Below are 15,953 nucleotides of genomic sequence, written 5' to 3'. Positions count from 1 at the left end.
CAGGGATGAGCCAGGATGCCCCGGGCGCGTGGAGGTAAGCAAGGGTGCCCCTGGGTCCCCGCGGTGAGCGGGGGTGAGCAGGGGTGCCCGGCGTGCTCCAGTCCCGCCCTGGAGAGACCGAGGCCGCGGCCCGGGCGCACGGCCCGGCCCGGGGGTGCCCCCTGCCGGCCGCCGCGCGCACCAGCCGGACCGAGCCCGGGCCGCGGAGCTGGGGCGCCTCTGTCCCGGGCGAGTCTTCTGGTGCTGCGGCTCCATCACCCACAGCCTTGCGAGCTGAGATGACTCACTGCGCAGGCGCGGAGGTGCGCACCTGCTCCTTTAAGATGCTCACCTGTCTGTCTGTGCGGACGCCTCGGAAGCGCAGCTTCCTCCTGTCCTTGAGGGCGGGAGGGTGTTTGGCAATATTTTTTCTTCCTCCCGGGGGTATAAAACAACGGTGGACCTGCGGTTCACGCAGTCTTAGGTGTATGACAATGGGTCGCTGCCCCAAGCGAGTTCTGGATGCTGTGATTGTTCCCATTCAATGAAGAGAACCTACCCCGGGACCACCAGCCCATAAGGGAAAGGGCCCTCACCACCTGCCCTTACCACTCCTGGGAGCAGGCAGGGAGGGCTGCAGGAGGCTGTTCCCTCCAGACCCAGACCACAGGGCCAGGGCCTGCAGGCGGGAAAGGGGAGCCCCGTGGAACAGCCCCTGCAGCAGCAACACACAAGGTGGGTGCAGAAGAGCCGGCTTGGGGTCACCTTCAAGGCAGGCTCCATCCAGCAGCTGAGTCCTGGGCCTGAGACCCTTAGCACTCCCAGAAGCCAGCAGCACAGCTCTCAGGGCCCTAGGACATGGGTCAGAGGTGATGGAGGGAGGGGCCTCGGTCTGCCCTAATGTCAGCCCAGCACTGTTGAGAGCTAATGCACACCTGTCCCTGCCCCCAACACACACACACAGTGGAGGAAGCTGGGCCGCAGGGGTTGTGAGACCCCAGAGATGCAGCCAGGACGTGGGGGCCCCGAGGACAGTCTGGCCCCAGCGCCCTTGCCTGAGAGGGTCAGTGCTTGGTGAGTGGGGTAGCACTCGTTCTTTCATGGGGGATACTGTCCCTGGGACACAGAAGCCTAGCTGAGGCCTGGATTATTGCTGGACAGGAGCAGTTTCTGTGTCAGGGGCATACAGATTCCGCTGTCCTTCTCGGAGGGTCAACACACCAGCCCCCAGAATCCCTTTACTGCTCAGGACACCTGCATGCTGGAATGTCGGAGTCCAGGGGCCTTGCGTCTCCACGGAGCGGGGACGCCACGAGGACGCTGGCCAGGTGACTGCCGCCCGGGCTGGGGCTGCTGCCTTTGCCAGCCAGGAAACTGGATGGGGCCGGAGTCTCCCACCCCCGGCCTCCCTCCAGGGGCACGTGCTGACCGGCGCTTTGCCCCTCCCCGGGTTCAGTTTAGTTTATTTCCCTCCACTAAACTCTCAAAGCCCAGAGGGGCCGGAAGGCCCAGGACCCTTGGCCGGGCTGGAGAGCTTCTAGGGGCGCAGAAAGGAGCTCAGAGTCCCAGTGGAGGCAGCTGCAGGAGGACCATTGGAAGCATCTGGAAGGATACAGGGTGTGGCAGGGAGGGGACAGGTCAGTTGAAAAGGCGTGAACACAGCAGGGACGCATGCACGCCTTAGTGGACATCCACACAAGGCCACCCACTCGGCTTGTGTTGGGGCTGAGGCCTGGGTCCCATCAGCTGGCACGCCAGGCCCACACCCCGCCGTCCACACCGGGAGAGCCCCTCTCACCTGCTCCCCGACCCCGAGCCGTCTTGCTCTTCCAGCGCTTTTTATGCAAACTCAAGTATTTAGATTTACTTATTTTATTTATTTTTGGCTGCGTTGGGTCTTCGTTGCTGCACGCGGGCTTTCTCTAGTTGCGGCAAGAGGGGGCTACTCTTTGTAGTGGTGCACGGGCTTCTCATTGCAGTGGCTTCTCTTGTTGCGGAGCACGGGCTCTAGGCACGTGGGCTTCAGTAGTTGTGGCACACAGGCTCAGTAGTTGTGGCTTGCAGGCTCTAGAGCGCAGGCTCAGTAGTTGTGGCACACGGGCTTAGTTTCTCCGCGGCATGTGGGATCTTCCCGGACCAGGGCTCGAACCCATGTGCCCTGCATTGGCAGGCAGATTCTTAACCACTGAGCCACCAGGGAAGCCCAAGTATTTAGGAATGTATGTTTTTTTTTTTTTTTTTTTTTTTTTTTTTTTTTTTTTTTTTTTTTTTTTTTAATTTATGGCTGTGTTGGGTCTTCGTTTCTGTGCGAGGGCTTTCTCCAGTTGTGGCAAGCAGGGGCCACTCTTCATCGCGGTGCGCGGGCCTCTCGCTATCGCGGCCTCTCTTGTTGCGGAGCACAGGCTCCAGACGCGCAGGCTCAGCAATTGTGGCTCACGGGCCCAGCCGCTCCGCGGCATGTGGGATCTTCCCAGACCAGGGCTCGAACCCGTGTCCCCTGCATTGGCAGGCGGATTCTCAACCACTGCGCCACCAGGGAAGCCCGGAATGTATGTTTTTATTGCCCCCATTTCTTTTTCTTTTTATTGTGGTAAAATATACATAACACAAAATTTACCATCTTAACCTTTTTTTTTTTTTTAACCATCTTAACCATTTTTAAATGCACGGTTCAGTGGCATTAAGTACATTCTCGTTGTGCAACCATCCCTACCAGAACTTTCAGTCTCCAGAACTTTCTCATCTTCCCAAACTGAAACTCTGTCCCCATTGAACACTCACTCCCCTCCCCGCCCCCCAGCCCTGGCCCCGCCATCTACTTCCTGTCTGTGGGTTTGACTACTCTAGGGCCTCACATGGTCGGGATCGCACAGTACTCGTCTGTCGTGTCGGCTTATGTCACTGAGCACGATGCTTTCCAGGTTCACTGCCTTTTACTGAAGGAGCTTGGTGCCCCTATGGGCTGACAGTCCAGCAGACAGGCTGTTCTTTGGCCCCGGGGACCCTCAGTGCATTTGCTGGCTAAGACCATCTTGAGCCTGGACACTGTGTTCCAAATAAGTGTCCCCCTTTGCCGTGTCCTGGACCACCAGCCTCTGGGCTTCCGTGGAAGCCTGCGGCTCCAGAGCCCCCAGGACGATCAGGTCGCAGCTCTCCTCCTCAGAGGCACGGACACCCTTTGCGGCTTGTTTTGCAAATGACAGGAGGAACAATTCCCGTTGGCAGGAGAGGCTGCCGGTTCTCAGGAGGCTATGTCTGTACCAGCGAGAGCAGGCGAGGGGTGGTGAAGGCAGGACCGCAGGCGGGGAGTTCCCCGCCCCCCAGCCCGGAACCTCGCACCTCAGTCGTTGTCTGCAGCAGAGAGAGCAGGGGCCCAGCCACGGCAATTGTCAGGGGCCTTAAAGAGTTAGCCAGCGTCAGCGATCCATCCCAAGGGAAGGTGAAAGGCGTGCGCACCCAGGTTTACGTACCAGGGTGTTCATCACACAATTGTATACGCTCACAAAACACTGACACCAAGGCTCGTGTCCAGCTGGAGAGGAATGATGAGGTGACAGGACATTGTGTACCGGAACACAGGTGGCCCCAAAGGCCAGATTTATGAAGAGTGTCCACTGACATGGAAAACGTTCCTTACGAAAGGCCACGTGGGAGAGAGCAGAATGCAAACCCAGGTACCCAACAGAGTCCCGCTTTGACAATTAAGTACAATACTAGAGCACTTCGCCGGAGGACTGCAGGCACCAAGGAACACAGCTTGTCCCCCCGCGTCCCAGGGCAGAGCCGGGCTTGTCCCCAAGGGGCCCCACAGGGCGGCTGGGGAAGCAGCAGAGGCAGGGTGTGTGCTGATGGCTTAACAGAGGCCAAATCCACCAAAACGTAGGGAGAGGGGTAAAGAGGATCCCTGGGTGAGATGGGAGTCCCGAGGTGGGGTCCCGAGATCCGGGCAGCAGTCAGGGGCTCAGACTGAAGCACAGAGACCCAGCCATCCCTGATCAGCTCGACCAGGTGTACATGAGCCTCCCCTCTCCCTCCCTCTGTCTCTCCCTTTCTGTGTGTGTTTTCCTTTTCTCACCTGCTAGAATTACACGAGAAGCAGATTTGGTTCTGGTTGAAATAGACTCGCCAGATTTTACAAAAAGAAACGCGCTCCACAAAGCTTCGGCTCCCTTGTTAAAGCACAAAGCCTCGTGCAGTTCTCCTTGGTGATTTGCTCTGGTCTGGGTGGTCCTGTTGGACAGGGAGGTCTTTGGCAGGTACCAAGGGAAACGGGCACACAGCCTCGGTCAGAAGGGAAGCAAAGTGATGGGGCAACGGGACTGCCTGGGTCCCCACCACAGGGTGCACTTGGCGAGCTCGGGTCCGTGCCCACCTCGGGCCAGACCTTGAGTGGAGACCACCTCTTCCCCATGCAGGCCCAGGCGCAGGTTCACCCTGGCCTGACTGCCTGTCACACACCCCCACCCCTGCCCCGCAATATGGACAAAACACAGTTTAAGTCAAAACCCTCATTTAATCAAGAATCAGAGGGAGGAACGGACAGACGCTGAGGAAACCGTTCCCAGTCCATTTCGGTTCCGTTGTTCTGGAAAAGACCAGGAGGGAGCTGGCATCCACACCGATGTGAATGCCAGGGCTTCCGGAGCCAAGCAAAACCAGAGTGGGACTGGTTCCAGATGGTGACTTCCAGGCCCGGCCATCCAGGTGACACGTGTGAAGGCTGCTGCATTCCCAGGGCAGCAGCTGACGGGGATCGAAGCCAAGTGCCTGGTGATGGGCTAGACCTCCACGAGCGGGAGAGGGAAGGGGCCGCCCTGTAGAAACAGGTGGGCCCTGACCTCCCCGTCCCGCTACGGCCCAGCTCTGCCCCTGCTCCCGGGGGCGTGCACACACAGCCATCCATCATTTCCGGGCCTCCAGATTATTCTGGGGCTGATTAAATTAGCGAATGTAATCACAATCTGAAGCAAGTTAATTGAGAGAATTTATTTGGGCCTGACAGTTTTATGCATGTTTGATTAAGTATTATAAGGTGTGTTTTTGATTTTGCATAATTTACCTTTAAATCCTGTACTGGGGGGCCCATCAACCATTAACGACCAAAATAAACCTCTTTTAAGATGCATCTATTTATGATTTATTTCTGAATGCAATATCTTCCAGATCTTTTTGGTGCTGTTGCCAAACTGACAAATATGTTAAAAGTAACATTTTGAGCCATTGCGTTCACCTTATAAATCTTCGGGAATGGATACAATTCATTAAAAGTTTTGAAAGAAGTACAGGTTAACATTTATATTGCAACAAGTGACATATAAATGCCTATGTTTTTCTTCCGAGCGTGACATAAAATATATCCGCCCCGCCAGTCTCCTCCGAGCCAGACAAATCGCACACGCTCGGGGGTAATGATAACTCCGCCACAAATCTTCACTCCTGTCAGCACAAAACTGTTCAATCAACAGGATGTGACTTGTGTCTTTTGTGAAATTAGCACAGGAGAAAATACAACCTGGGCTGGGGAGCGGGGCGGTGGGTGCTGGGAAGGGGCCGAGCCGGTGTGAGCGCTGACCTTGAACACGAGCCGCCCCTGCCCGCTTCGCGGCCTGGGTCTGGGTTTTAGGAGAGCACATCCGTGAGACGGTGGGCCTGCCACCCGGGAGGAGGCCAGGGCCACCAAGGAGACGGGCTGTGTGGTCTCCTCCTTCCCACGGTGAGAGGCTGGGTCCCAGTCCGGGAGCTCACACGCTGGCAGCATTTAATGAGCACGCATCCTGCCCCAGGCCCGGCTGAGGGCTCCACACTCTGAAACCCTCACCAACAGCCACTGGGGATGCGACATCCAGCTCACGGATGGAGGCTGGACACTTAGGGAGGTTACGTAGCTTAGCCCACCCACTGCAGAGCCCGGGGGGAGTGGGGAGGGAGGGTGGACCCACCTCTGAAATCAGGGCAAGTCCAGCTGCCTGGGCCAGCCCCCGGTGTCACCCCCCAGGCCTGTGGCCGGGGATCTATGTGCTGCCCCAGCAACCAGCTCAACCTGCTTTCCCTCCAACGCCCTTTACCTCTGCACTGTGCGCCCAGGGTCCCGGACTGGAGCCGGGCGAGCTAATGCCCGTGGATGTCACTGGGTGATGCCAGGCTGAGGCTTGTTTCCCTCCAAAGCCTGGGCCCCCAGTTCTAAATGCCTGGCACAGGGCAGGCACTTAATCAACCAACCAACCAACCAACTCAAGTAGTACTGGACCGGCTGTGTGCCAGGCACCAGGGCTACAGCTGGAGCTTCAGCTCCAGAGGGGTGGGAGGGGGTGGGGGGCGGGCAGCGGGCAGCGGGAGGCCTCCCTGCCAGGCACCACCATGCTGAGAGTGGGGTGCCCACAGCTAGCAAGTGGTGGAGCCAGAGCCCAACCAGGCAGGCTGGATCTGGAGCACACGCTCCGGCCACTCTACTGCACTGCCTTCCGTAAACGCTGTCCACTGCTTCTGTGGTGACCTCTGGGGGTCCGACTGGCCCTTGTGACACACTGGCCCAGAATCCACCTTGAGGAGAGGGCATCCTCTCTGGATTCACAGGGCTAAAGGAGGAATCACATCAGGGGTGGGAGATGCTGTGATCTGTTAGCCAGGCACGATGCCCCCCAAAGACAGGCTGGGATTCTGTAACCGGGGACCAGCAAGGAAATAGCCGTTGGTGAGATGACTAGGGATTTTGCCAGAGTGCCAAATCAACTGGTAATGTCTGCAGCGAGTCTGGAGGAGATGGCCCAGTACGCATGCCACATATTAGCCATCCATGAGTGGTGAGGAGCTTGGGAGTCAGGCCTGGCTTGAGCAAAAATCTCTTTCCTCGTCTGTAAAGTGGAGGCAAGACTATTTCCCTTGAAGGTGGTTATAAGGATGTGAAATATGTTCGCTCAGACCATTTGGGCATGTGACAAGACCACCCCAGACCTGGTACCGTAAAGCAGTAACCTCAGGGTCCATGAGGCGGGGATTTGGACAGGGCCCAGACAGGGCTTCCCCGCTCTGTGCCATCTGGGGGCTCAGCTGGGAAGACTCAAAAGTCGGTGGGTGACCCAAAGGGCTGGAGCCAAAATCACCTGGAGGGCCATTCACTCACAGGTCTGACACCTGCCCAGGGACACCCGAAGGCTGGGCTCAGCTGGGCTGCCCATGAAGGGCTGCCCACGACGGGCTGCCCACATACCCCCATGTGGGCCTGCATCTCACAGCGCAGCAGCTGGTGCTTCCCGGAGGCTGAGGATGAAGCTGCACAGCCCCAGAATCACGGGTGTCACTTGGGCCTCAGGATCTGGTCACTAAGGCAGCCCAGAGCCAAGGGGAAGGAATTTGAGTCCTTCTCTTTTTTTTTTTTTTTTTTTTTTTGGTGGTTTTCAATTTCACTCCCTTGAGCACATAATCATTTTCACACATTTTACATTCTTTTTTTTTAACATCCTTTTTAAAATATTTTTTCATTACAGTTTATCATATGATAGTGAACATAGTTCTCAATGCTATACGGTAGGGCCTTGTTGTTTATCCATCCTATATTTAATAGTTTGTATCTGCTAACCCCAAACTCCCACTCCATCCTTCCCCAAGCCCCCACCCCCTTGGCAACCACCAGTCTGTTCTCTATGTCCCTGAGTCTGTTTCTGTTTCATAGACAGGTTCATTTGTGTCGTATTTCAGATTCCACATATAGGTGATATCATATGGTGTTTGTCTTTTTCTGACTTACTTCACTTAGTATGATAATCTCCAACTGCATCCATGTTGCTGCGAATGGCATTATTTCATTCTTTTTATGGCTGAGTAGTATTCCATTCTATATATGTACCACATCTTCTTTATCCATTCATCTGTCGACGGACATTTAGGTTGTTTCCATGTCTTGGCCATTGTGAATAGTGCTACTATGAACATAGGGGTGTGTGTATCTTTTTGAATCAGAGTTTTGTCTGGGTATATGCCCAGGAGTGGGGTTGCTGGATGACGTGGTAGTCCGTCTCTTGATGGCAAGGTGACTGCAGGGCCGTTTACAAGGACTATGCGGTCACTGAACGCTAATGTGCCTGACTCCGTTGTCGGGACATTTGCGAGGATTAAACCCACTGTCACGGGGCTGGAAGTCACACTGGCCCTGCCCGAGGACTGGACAGTTAAATATGACTGCGGGGACTTCCCTGGTGGCACAGTGGTTAAGACTCCGCGCTCCCAACGCAGGGGGCCCAAGTTCCATCGCTGGTCAGGGAACTAGATTCCACACGCATGCCGCAACTAAGAGTTCACATGCCACAACTAAGGAGCCAGCAAGCCTCAACTAAGGAGCCCACCTGCCACAACTAACACCCAGCGCAACCAAATAAATAAATGTTTAAAAAAAAAAAAAATGACCGCAGAGAGGTCAGCCCCTCCCCACACCCAAATCTGCAGGGCGGCCTGATGTCTGGGGTCACTCAGCCTCTACTGTCCGGGCAGCAAGAGCCACTCCTTGTCTGGCCCCTGGAGTGACCGGATCCTCACTCCCTAGCAAGCGCAGGGACAGTGGAGGGTGTGGCTGGCTAAAGCCGTCCCAAACCTGACAGTCTGCACCTTTAGCATTCCCTGTGCGCCCTGTGATAAATGCTTGTTTAAACCGGGGTGAGGGAATTCCCTGGCGGTCCAGTGGTTAAGACTCCGAGCTTCTAATGCAGGGGGCGTGGGTTTGATCCCTGGTCGTGGAACTAAGATCCCAAATGCCATGCGGTGAAGCCAAAAAAAAAAAAAATATATATATATTAAACCAGGTTTAAACTAGGTTTCTGCAAAGGCAGAGGGTAGAGGGTTTGTGGGCCATCAGGCCTGCTGTAGGAGGCTACTCAGCTCCACGGTAACTCCAAAGCAGCCACAGACAACCAGGGAGAGGGTGGGATTTGGCCCAGGGTGCCCTGGTTTATGGCCGGGCCTCGAAGCCGCTGACACTCAGGCGCTTCTCAGGCCCTTCACGAGGTATCACAGCGGCCGGCTCTGCGACACCACACGCACCGTCCCAGCAGGTGGCGCCAGGCCACTGCCCACAGCCTGGACACCCACGGGAAGGCCGGGGACAGGAGGGGAGGGAGGAATGCCTGGGAGGATGGAGGGCACGAAGGAAACCCCCACTGGACCCCAACACCAGGCCGAGCCTGCGAACAAACGGCACACTTTGGCGGGGCTCCCCCGGCCCTGCCACTGAGCTGGCTGTGAGGACAAAGCCTTGTCCTCGTCCTCGGGGCTCCTGACCGGCGGTGGTCGGGCTGCCGGGGAGGTGGCACCTAGCACTTCTACTGAATGAAGCAACAGAACACAGCAGAGTGCATGGTCAGGAGAAGTACTGTTTGTGAAGCTTCTGGAGTTGTTTAAACATGTGCGTGTGTGGACTAGATCACAATGAAAAGATACATCTGACTGTGTGGGCCATGGTAAGAAAACTGAGCTAGTGGGAGAGGCTGGTCCATAAAGGTAGCTTTCGAGGTGTAAGAAAGGCAGGATTGAGAATCCCCCCTGCCAAGGGGGGGCCAGGGAAGGGGTGGCACATAGTTGGAGGTGGTTTCCCAGAGGTAGGGATATTGATTGGGGTCTTAAAGGGTGAGTAGGAGCTCGTTGGGTGGAGGACAGGTAGAGGGACAGAAAAGGCAAGTGTGAAGGGACAAGTCACGGACAGGAGCAATGGGGCCTCCTGACAGAGCCGGGGAGGGGGCCTGTATAGGGCATCTCAAGGGGACAGGGCTGGACCACGGTCTGGGGAAAAAAACAGCACCCTGGGGTAGGGTGCAAAGCAGGGGGGGCCACTGTGGAAACCCAGCAGCAGAGAAGATGCATTTTAAGAATCACTTCTTAAAATATCTCTCTTCTTTCCCATCCTCTCCTGCTGCCACTTTGCCTGATCTAGAAACTTCTCAAAACTCTCTGGGCCCCTTCCTCCCCTCTCCAGCATGACCCTGCCAGACTCTCCTCACCAGCAAAGCTGCAGCTGAAGGGGTAGGACCACACGCGCCCGCAAGCATCGGACCCCTTCCCACACGACAGGGAGGGGGCGTGGGCGGGTCGGGGTCAGGACCTGCAAGGGGAGGTGACGTGCTTGCAGGTAGGGGCTCCTGCAGGTGGCTCGCCGCCCTGGCGGGTCAGCCGTCTTCTGTAAAGGATGCCCGAGGAGCTGGCCTCTATCAGAGCATCCAGTATCCAAAACAGCGACCCAGACCAGGACCCGCAGGCACTGGGAGACAGAACCAGCCGCTCCCACGCGTGTGCAACTAGCAGCTTCTCCACAACTGATAGAATTCAGGCAAATGGAACTTGCCGACTAAATCCAAGCAGGGTGAAGAGTTTCCCCTACCCTGACCTCGATCGGATTAAAATGTTTAAACACGTCTACACCGAAAGCCTCACTCTCCTGGCAAAGGGCAACCCCAGGGCTCCGTGGGTGTCAGCCGGCCCGCCCTGACTCCCTACATTTGGGGACCTCGGTGTCCGTGGGTGGTCAGCCGGCCAGTCTTCCCTACATTTGGGGACGTGCGTCCGTGGGTGGTGTCACGCAGTCCGCTTCAGACTCGCCGGGCGGCAGACACGCAGGACAGGGACCGATCTCGGGGCCATTGGCAAGCGCTCTCCCGGGGCCGGAAGAACAGCTGCGCCCTTAGGACCCGCGCCTGCGCACTGCCAACCGCCTCGGGCGCAGCGGCGCATGAGCAGAGGAGCTGCCCGAGGACTCCGCGGCTCAGGTTCGCTATCTGCGCCTGCGCAGGACGGGCCGAGACGCCGGCGGCGTAGGCGGGGCGGTGTTGTCGGGTGGCAAACTCAGGGGCCGCGCGCCGCGCCGCGCGCGCACGCACGCACGCACGCACGTACGCCCAGGGGAAGCGCCGAGTTCCGGGCGCTCGGGGTCGGAACGGAGCTGGGGGGAGGGAGGCGCTCTCCGTGTCGGCTCGGGCGGAGGGGCGTGAGGAAAGTCCTACGGTGGCCGCAGAGGGACGGCGCTACGGCTCCCACGCTAGGCCAAACGCCGCCGGCCACCGGGCGCGGGAGCCCCTGGCCCTTTGGGGCGGCCCCGGGCGGGGACGCGTGAGGGTCCGGGCCGCGCCGTCGGCACCATGCGGCCGCCCTGCTCCCGGAGCCCCGAGGGACAGGGAGCCGCGCGGCTCGGGACGCCGGCGCGGAGAGGGCACCCGGTGAGCGGGCGGGGGTGCCCGGGCGGGGCGGGGGCGGCTCCCGGGGGCGCCACGGGTCAGCCCTGCCTCCGGGATCTGGGGCCCGGCACCCCCCAGAAGCGAGCGCGTGGGTGCCGCGCGGACGCCCCGGCCCCGACCTGGAAGCCCGTGGCGCAGATGCGTTGCCCGCGGCCAGGTGGCGATGGGAGGATGGCGAGCGGCCCGCCCGGGGCCGCGACTCCGCCGCGTGAAGGGAGCACCGACGTCTGAGTGCCATTAGCTGCTGTCAGATCGCGTTCTGACCGAAGCCTGCGGGAAGGGCTGGGCCTGTGGGCAGAGGAGGGTGGACGCGCCCGGCCTCCCCCTCCTCCGCCTCAGGCCAGAGCAGCAAGTGGGCGGCCGGAGAGAGAGCTAGCAGAAATCCCCCTGCAGGCCCTCAGGCTACAAGCCATGTGATGGGACGCAGATGCCCTCGGCAGTGCTTCCCCAGAGCCTGTAACCAACTTTGCTGCTCCGATTTTACACGTCCTGAACTTCCAGTTCTGTGTTTCCAGCCACAATTCAGGGAACCTATAAATGACAATTGCCAGGCAAAACTAGAGAGCCATTTGCTGTTCCTCCTCTCCTGTGGTGGCCCAAGCCACAGGGCCTGTGCCCTGCGATAACACCACTGGCCCTGGGCCGTCATCTTCTCTGCCAGGCACGGGCAGCACTTGCCCAGTAACGCCTGCTAACCACAGCACCCCTGCGAGCCCAGCGCTCGACATCCCCGTTGTGCAGAGCAGGGACGGTCTTGGGGTGAGGTGACCTGGCCAAGGTCACTCCTGGTGAACGACAGCACGAGGGTTCAGGCCCCGCAGGGGAGCCCAGAGCCGGTGCCGGCTGCCTGGTCCCCAGCACTTGGCCTGTCAAGTTGCTGAAGAGAACGGCCCCCGTATGCCCTGTGGACATCCTCTCCCTCGTCCTGTCCTGTTGTGGTTGCCACTCGGGGACTTATTCACCCTGGATAAAGAGCCACAGAAGTGCAGGCAGGCATGGGCATCCCACATAAAAGCCGGACGGTGAGTCCAGTGAAGGGGACTCGCCGAGCCTGGGGGAGGGGGAGGTTAGCCAGGGTTTCTGTTGGCCCTTCCTCATGGGTTTTGGCATTGACTGCCAGGGGGCCTGCGGCCACTGTCCTGACCCTTCTTCCTGGTGTTCCTGGTGGAATTTTGGTTCCCAGTGATTGGGGGTCAGTTTGGAGTGTCCTCAGTAGCGTTTATGGGAAGAGTAACCCTGGGGGATGTGAGCGGATCCCAAGTCCCAGGCTCGGTCTCCCTGCGGCCCCGGGCTGGCTGGTGTCCCGGCTGACCTGGCTCCTCTCCGTGTCACTCTCCCTGCAGGCCCACGCCTCCCCCGGGACTCAGCCTCGGCCTCCCAGGCCCAGGCACCCGTGACGCCTATGCTGACTGCCGCCCGGGCCCGATGCCGGTCATGCCCATCCCCCGGCGGGTGCGCTCCTTCCAGGGCCCGCACACCACCTGCCTGCACGCCGCCTGCGGCCCGGCGCGCGCCTCCCGCCCGGCCCGCACCAAGTACAACAACTTCGACGTGTACGTCCGGGCGCGCTGGCTGTACGGCTTCATCCGCTTCCTGCTCTACTTCAGCTGCAGCCTCTTCACGGCCGCGCTGTGGGGCGCGCTGGCCGCCCTCTTCTGCCTGCAGTACCTGGGCGTGCGCGTGGTGCTGCGCTTCCAGCTCAAGCTGTCGGCACTGCTGCTGCTCCTGGGCCGCCGGCGCGTGGACTTCCGCCTCCTCAACGAGCTGCTGGTCTACGGCATCCACGTGACCATGCTGCTGGTCGGGGGCCTGGGCTGGTGCTTCATGGTCTTCGTGGACATGTGAGGGCGCCGCGGGCTCTTCCGGGGACGGTTTCCGGCGACCCAGCCGTAGATGCACCTGAGGCGGGCGCTTTTCTCGACGCGGTAGGTCAGGGCCCTTTCGGCGCCGTGTCAGAGGCATAACCCACCCCCGACCCCTGCGTCTCTGGCTCAGGAAAGGGCTGAGACTTCTGTGAAGGGGACACTGGCGCCCTCCCTCCTGCTGGCCTTTGCTCGGACCCTTTCTGTGTGTGGTTTCGGTGCCGCGTCCCCTGCGCCACCTGCTGGTGGATCCAGCCTGCACTTCCCAAGCTATTCCCGGGGCGGGGGCGGGCGGGGTATGGGTCCAGTCTGTACTTGGAGAGCCTGTGTCCCTGTCGCCGCTCCAGGGCAGTGGTGTCACCAGTGGTGTGGGAGGTCCCCGGGAGGGGTGTGCTACCCAGGTGCAGATCTGGAGGGGAGATCCTGGCCGCACAGCCCCCTCCTGTGCGCCCCCGGCCCCTGCCCCAGCCTTAGGGAAGCGTCAGGCTCCACCAGCTGATGCACCACACTGCCACCAAGCTCTTCACTCCGCCCTGGGCCACCGAGTCCTCGCTCAGCCCACGGACTCTCCTCCATTTGTTACCCTGCGAGGCGTGGGGGTCCTGAGTCCCAGGCCGGGCTTCAGCGGCACCTCGGTTTGCTTGGCAGTTCCTAGATCAGGGGCCAGCCCAGGGGAGTGCCGGGTCCAGGACGCAACTCTCTTCCTCCCGGGCAGGTCTGTTGAGAATGTCAGCTGGATGTTGTCATCTCTTCAAGTGTGGATTTCTGGGGAGGTAACTCAGTTTCTTTCTGGCCTTGGGGGGCTTTCATTCTCTTCCCCTCAGGGAACGTCCAGGTTTGAGACGTGTCTGTTGGAAGACATACCTCTTGGAATCAGGGTTGCACCAGGGCTGGACCTCCGAGTGAGGGGCTCGGCGGCCCCTTTGTCCCTGCCTCGGCGGTTGTTAGAGCAGCTGGGAGTACAAAGCAAAAATGAATGTGGGCCTGGAAAGAACCAGTGGTCCAGGGGGGCTTTCGGTTGCAGAGAGAACATACCAGAGGGCCAGCATTTTGCCCAGACCCCTCACCCTGGCCTCCATCAGTTGGGGACAGGGTAGCCGCAGGCCTTGTGGGCAGGCGAGGGGCACTCTGTCAGATGGGACAACAGCCAGAGGCGGGACATAGGGCCCCATATTGAGGGTGACAGGGAGGCCGATGCTACTTCACCCCACACCCGCGGGCACGGGCGGTAGCCCCTTCAACCCTGCCTGGCCGGGTCCCCCAGTGGCCAGGGGGAGCTGTCGGGGCAGTTGTGTGCCACTGGAAAAAAAACCAAATCAGGTAAAGAAGGCAAAAAACACTTGGCTGTAAACTGTGGTCTTTAATTTGTAGACAGTTTTTGTCGGACGACTGTCCACTCGAGGTCAGTGGACGGCTCCTCCGAGGGAAGTGGGAGTGAGTCTGTCCCCGTCACCCGGACGGCAGGCGCGGAGCCGACCCACGTGGACCCCACTCCTCGGCGCTGCAGAGCATGTTTTGCACCAAATCATTGCTGTTTCCTAAAAGCTTTGTTTTGTGTTAGTTGACTCACGTTACTCTGAGGTGGGCACGTGTCCACGGGGCTGGGGCAGCAGGGGGGTCACGGTGGTGCGGACACAACGCTGCTTGGTGTCTTGAGTGCCTGTGAAATTCTTTATGAAATGAGCCACCTGCATTAAACTTATTTTTTTAACACGTTGACAGAGTGACTGTTTAAAGCTCAAAAAGTTTATACCTTTTTTAAAGGATATAACCAGCCCAGAATACCACAGATGCCGTTTTTCACGAGTCAAATCCAAACCTTGAAAAGCAGCCATCTGCCGTGCTGGAGAAGGAGTGTGGTGGGCTGTAGGGCCACCCTGCCATGAGTCCAGGGGCCCCACCGCTGGAGCCTGTCCTGGGGATTTGGCTGGGTGGCAGCGAGAATTTGTCGGCGCTGGCTAAGCGGGGGCCCTGGTGAGGTCCAGGAGGGCTTAATTCAACCAACAGGCGAGTGTGTATCGTCCTTATAAGACAGGTGATGCCCTCACGTGCCAGAATGGCAGTAGGATGGGAAGACACTTACCCCCAGGAGAAAAACTGGAAGGAAACCAAAGTTACGAATTCTTGTTTAACCAAAAAGCAATTGGAAAAACGAGTGACAGGTTATTAGTTAGTATCTCTACTGTGTAAAGGCTTCCCTGGCTTCTGTGCAGGGGACGCTCACGTTTCTCCCTTGCAAAGACTTCTTCCCACGTGATGATGAGGGTGACGCCCTTCCACGCAGCCAGTGTGGCCAGAAAATGTGGCCCTGGAAGAGGAGCTTCCAGGGGGTCCGTGGCAGAGCGGCCTAGCTTCCATCTCTGGAATTTTGTGGAGCTTGACGTTTCAGAAAAAAACAATCCGAGTCCTTTTGGGGTTTAGTTTGTGGTGGCAGGGTTGGTAAAATCCTCACAAAAGCCTTGGCCCCCGAGCAGCAGCAGAGGACCCTTGCGAGGTGCGGTTTGTTGCACGAAGCCTGGCCGAGGCTTGGGTGGGGATGGTGCTTCCGGCCGGGAGGCCACTCTCGGGTGCGCTGGCTTCACTGGGAGCGGGTGGCAGCGGGCAGCACTGTCCCAGATTTGTCCTCTCACCACGCTGGAGCCTCGGGTTTGCCCACCTTCTGCGGCGTCCACAGGCCTCCTGGCCTGGCCTCGCCTTGTTTCGGGCAAGTTGGAGGGTTTTCTCCAGTGGGTCTCCAGACCAGCGCTGTCCAGCAGGGCTTGTGTGTGGTGGGGACGCTGTCTGCTGCGGGAGCCAGCAGCCCGTCCTCTGGGCTGAACGAACCCGATGTCCCCGTGGGGGGACAGTCACCATTTTCAAAGAGCACACGCTGAGCCGGCCGCTGCAGGAAGGCAGGGGCCGT

General features: G+C 58.9%; 2 protein-coding genes across 4 annotated transcripts in view; both read left to right on the top strand.

Moving 5' to 3' along the window:
• The first annotated feature begins 10,806 nt into the window (after positions 1-10,806).
• Positions 10,807-14,767, top strand: TMEM250 (transmembrane protein 250). Of its 3 annotated transcripts, XR_452179.2 has the most exons (3): positions 11,030-12,211; positions 12,533-13,114; positions 13,767-14,767. XR_452179.2 is itself a non-coding variant. In XM_057548367.1 (2 exons), exon 2 carries the CDS (start codon positions 12,615-12,617, stop codon positions 13,032-13,034), a length of 420 nt encoding a protein of 139 aa, XP_057404350.1. In that variant the 5' UTR covers positions 10,807-11,171; positions 12,533-12,614; the 3' UTR covers positions 13,035-14,767. The 3 variants fall into 3 exon arrangements, 2 of the variants coding, with proteins under 2 accessions (XP_057404350.1, XP_007194452.1); XM_057548367.1 differs by having other exon boundaries at positions 10,807-11,171; positions 12,533-14,767; XM_007194390.2 differs by having other exon boundaries at positions 12,533-14,767.
• Positions 13,009-15,953, top strand: part of NACC2 (NACC family member 2) — a 95,001-nt gene continuing 92,056 nt past the window's right edge. Inside the window, exon 1 of the mRNA XM_057548366.1 lies at positions 13,009-13,114. The gene's annotated coding sequence lies outside the window, so the exon portion shown is untranslated. The remainder of the gene's footprint in view (positions 13,115-15,953) is intronic.

Source organism: Balaenoptera acutorostrata, chromosome 6 (genome assembly GCF_949987535.1).
Source record: "Balaenoptera acutorostrata chromosome 6, mBalAcu1.1, whole genome shotgun sequence".
NCBI classification, from domain to species: domain Eukaryota; kingdom Metazoa; phylum Chordata; class Mammalia; order Artiodactyla; family Balaenopteridae; genus Balaenoptera; species Balaenoptera acutorostrata.
Note: the sequence above shows the minus strand (reverse complement) of the source record. Positions and strands in the feature narration are given on the sequence as shown.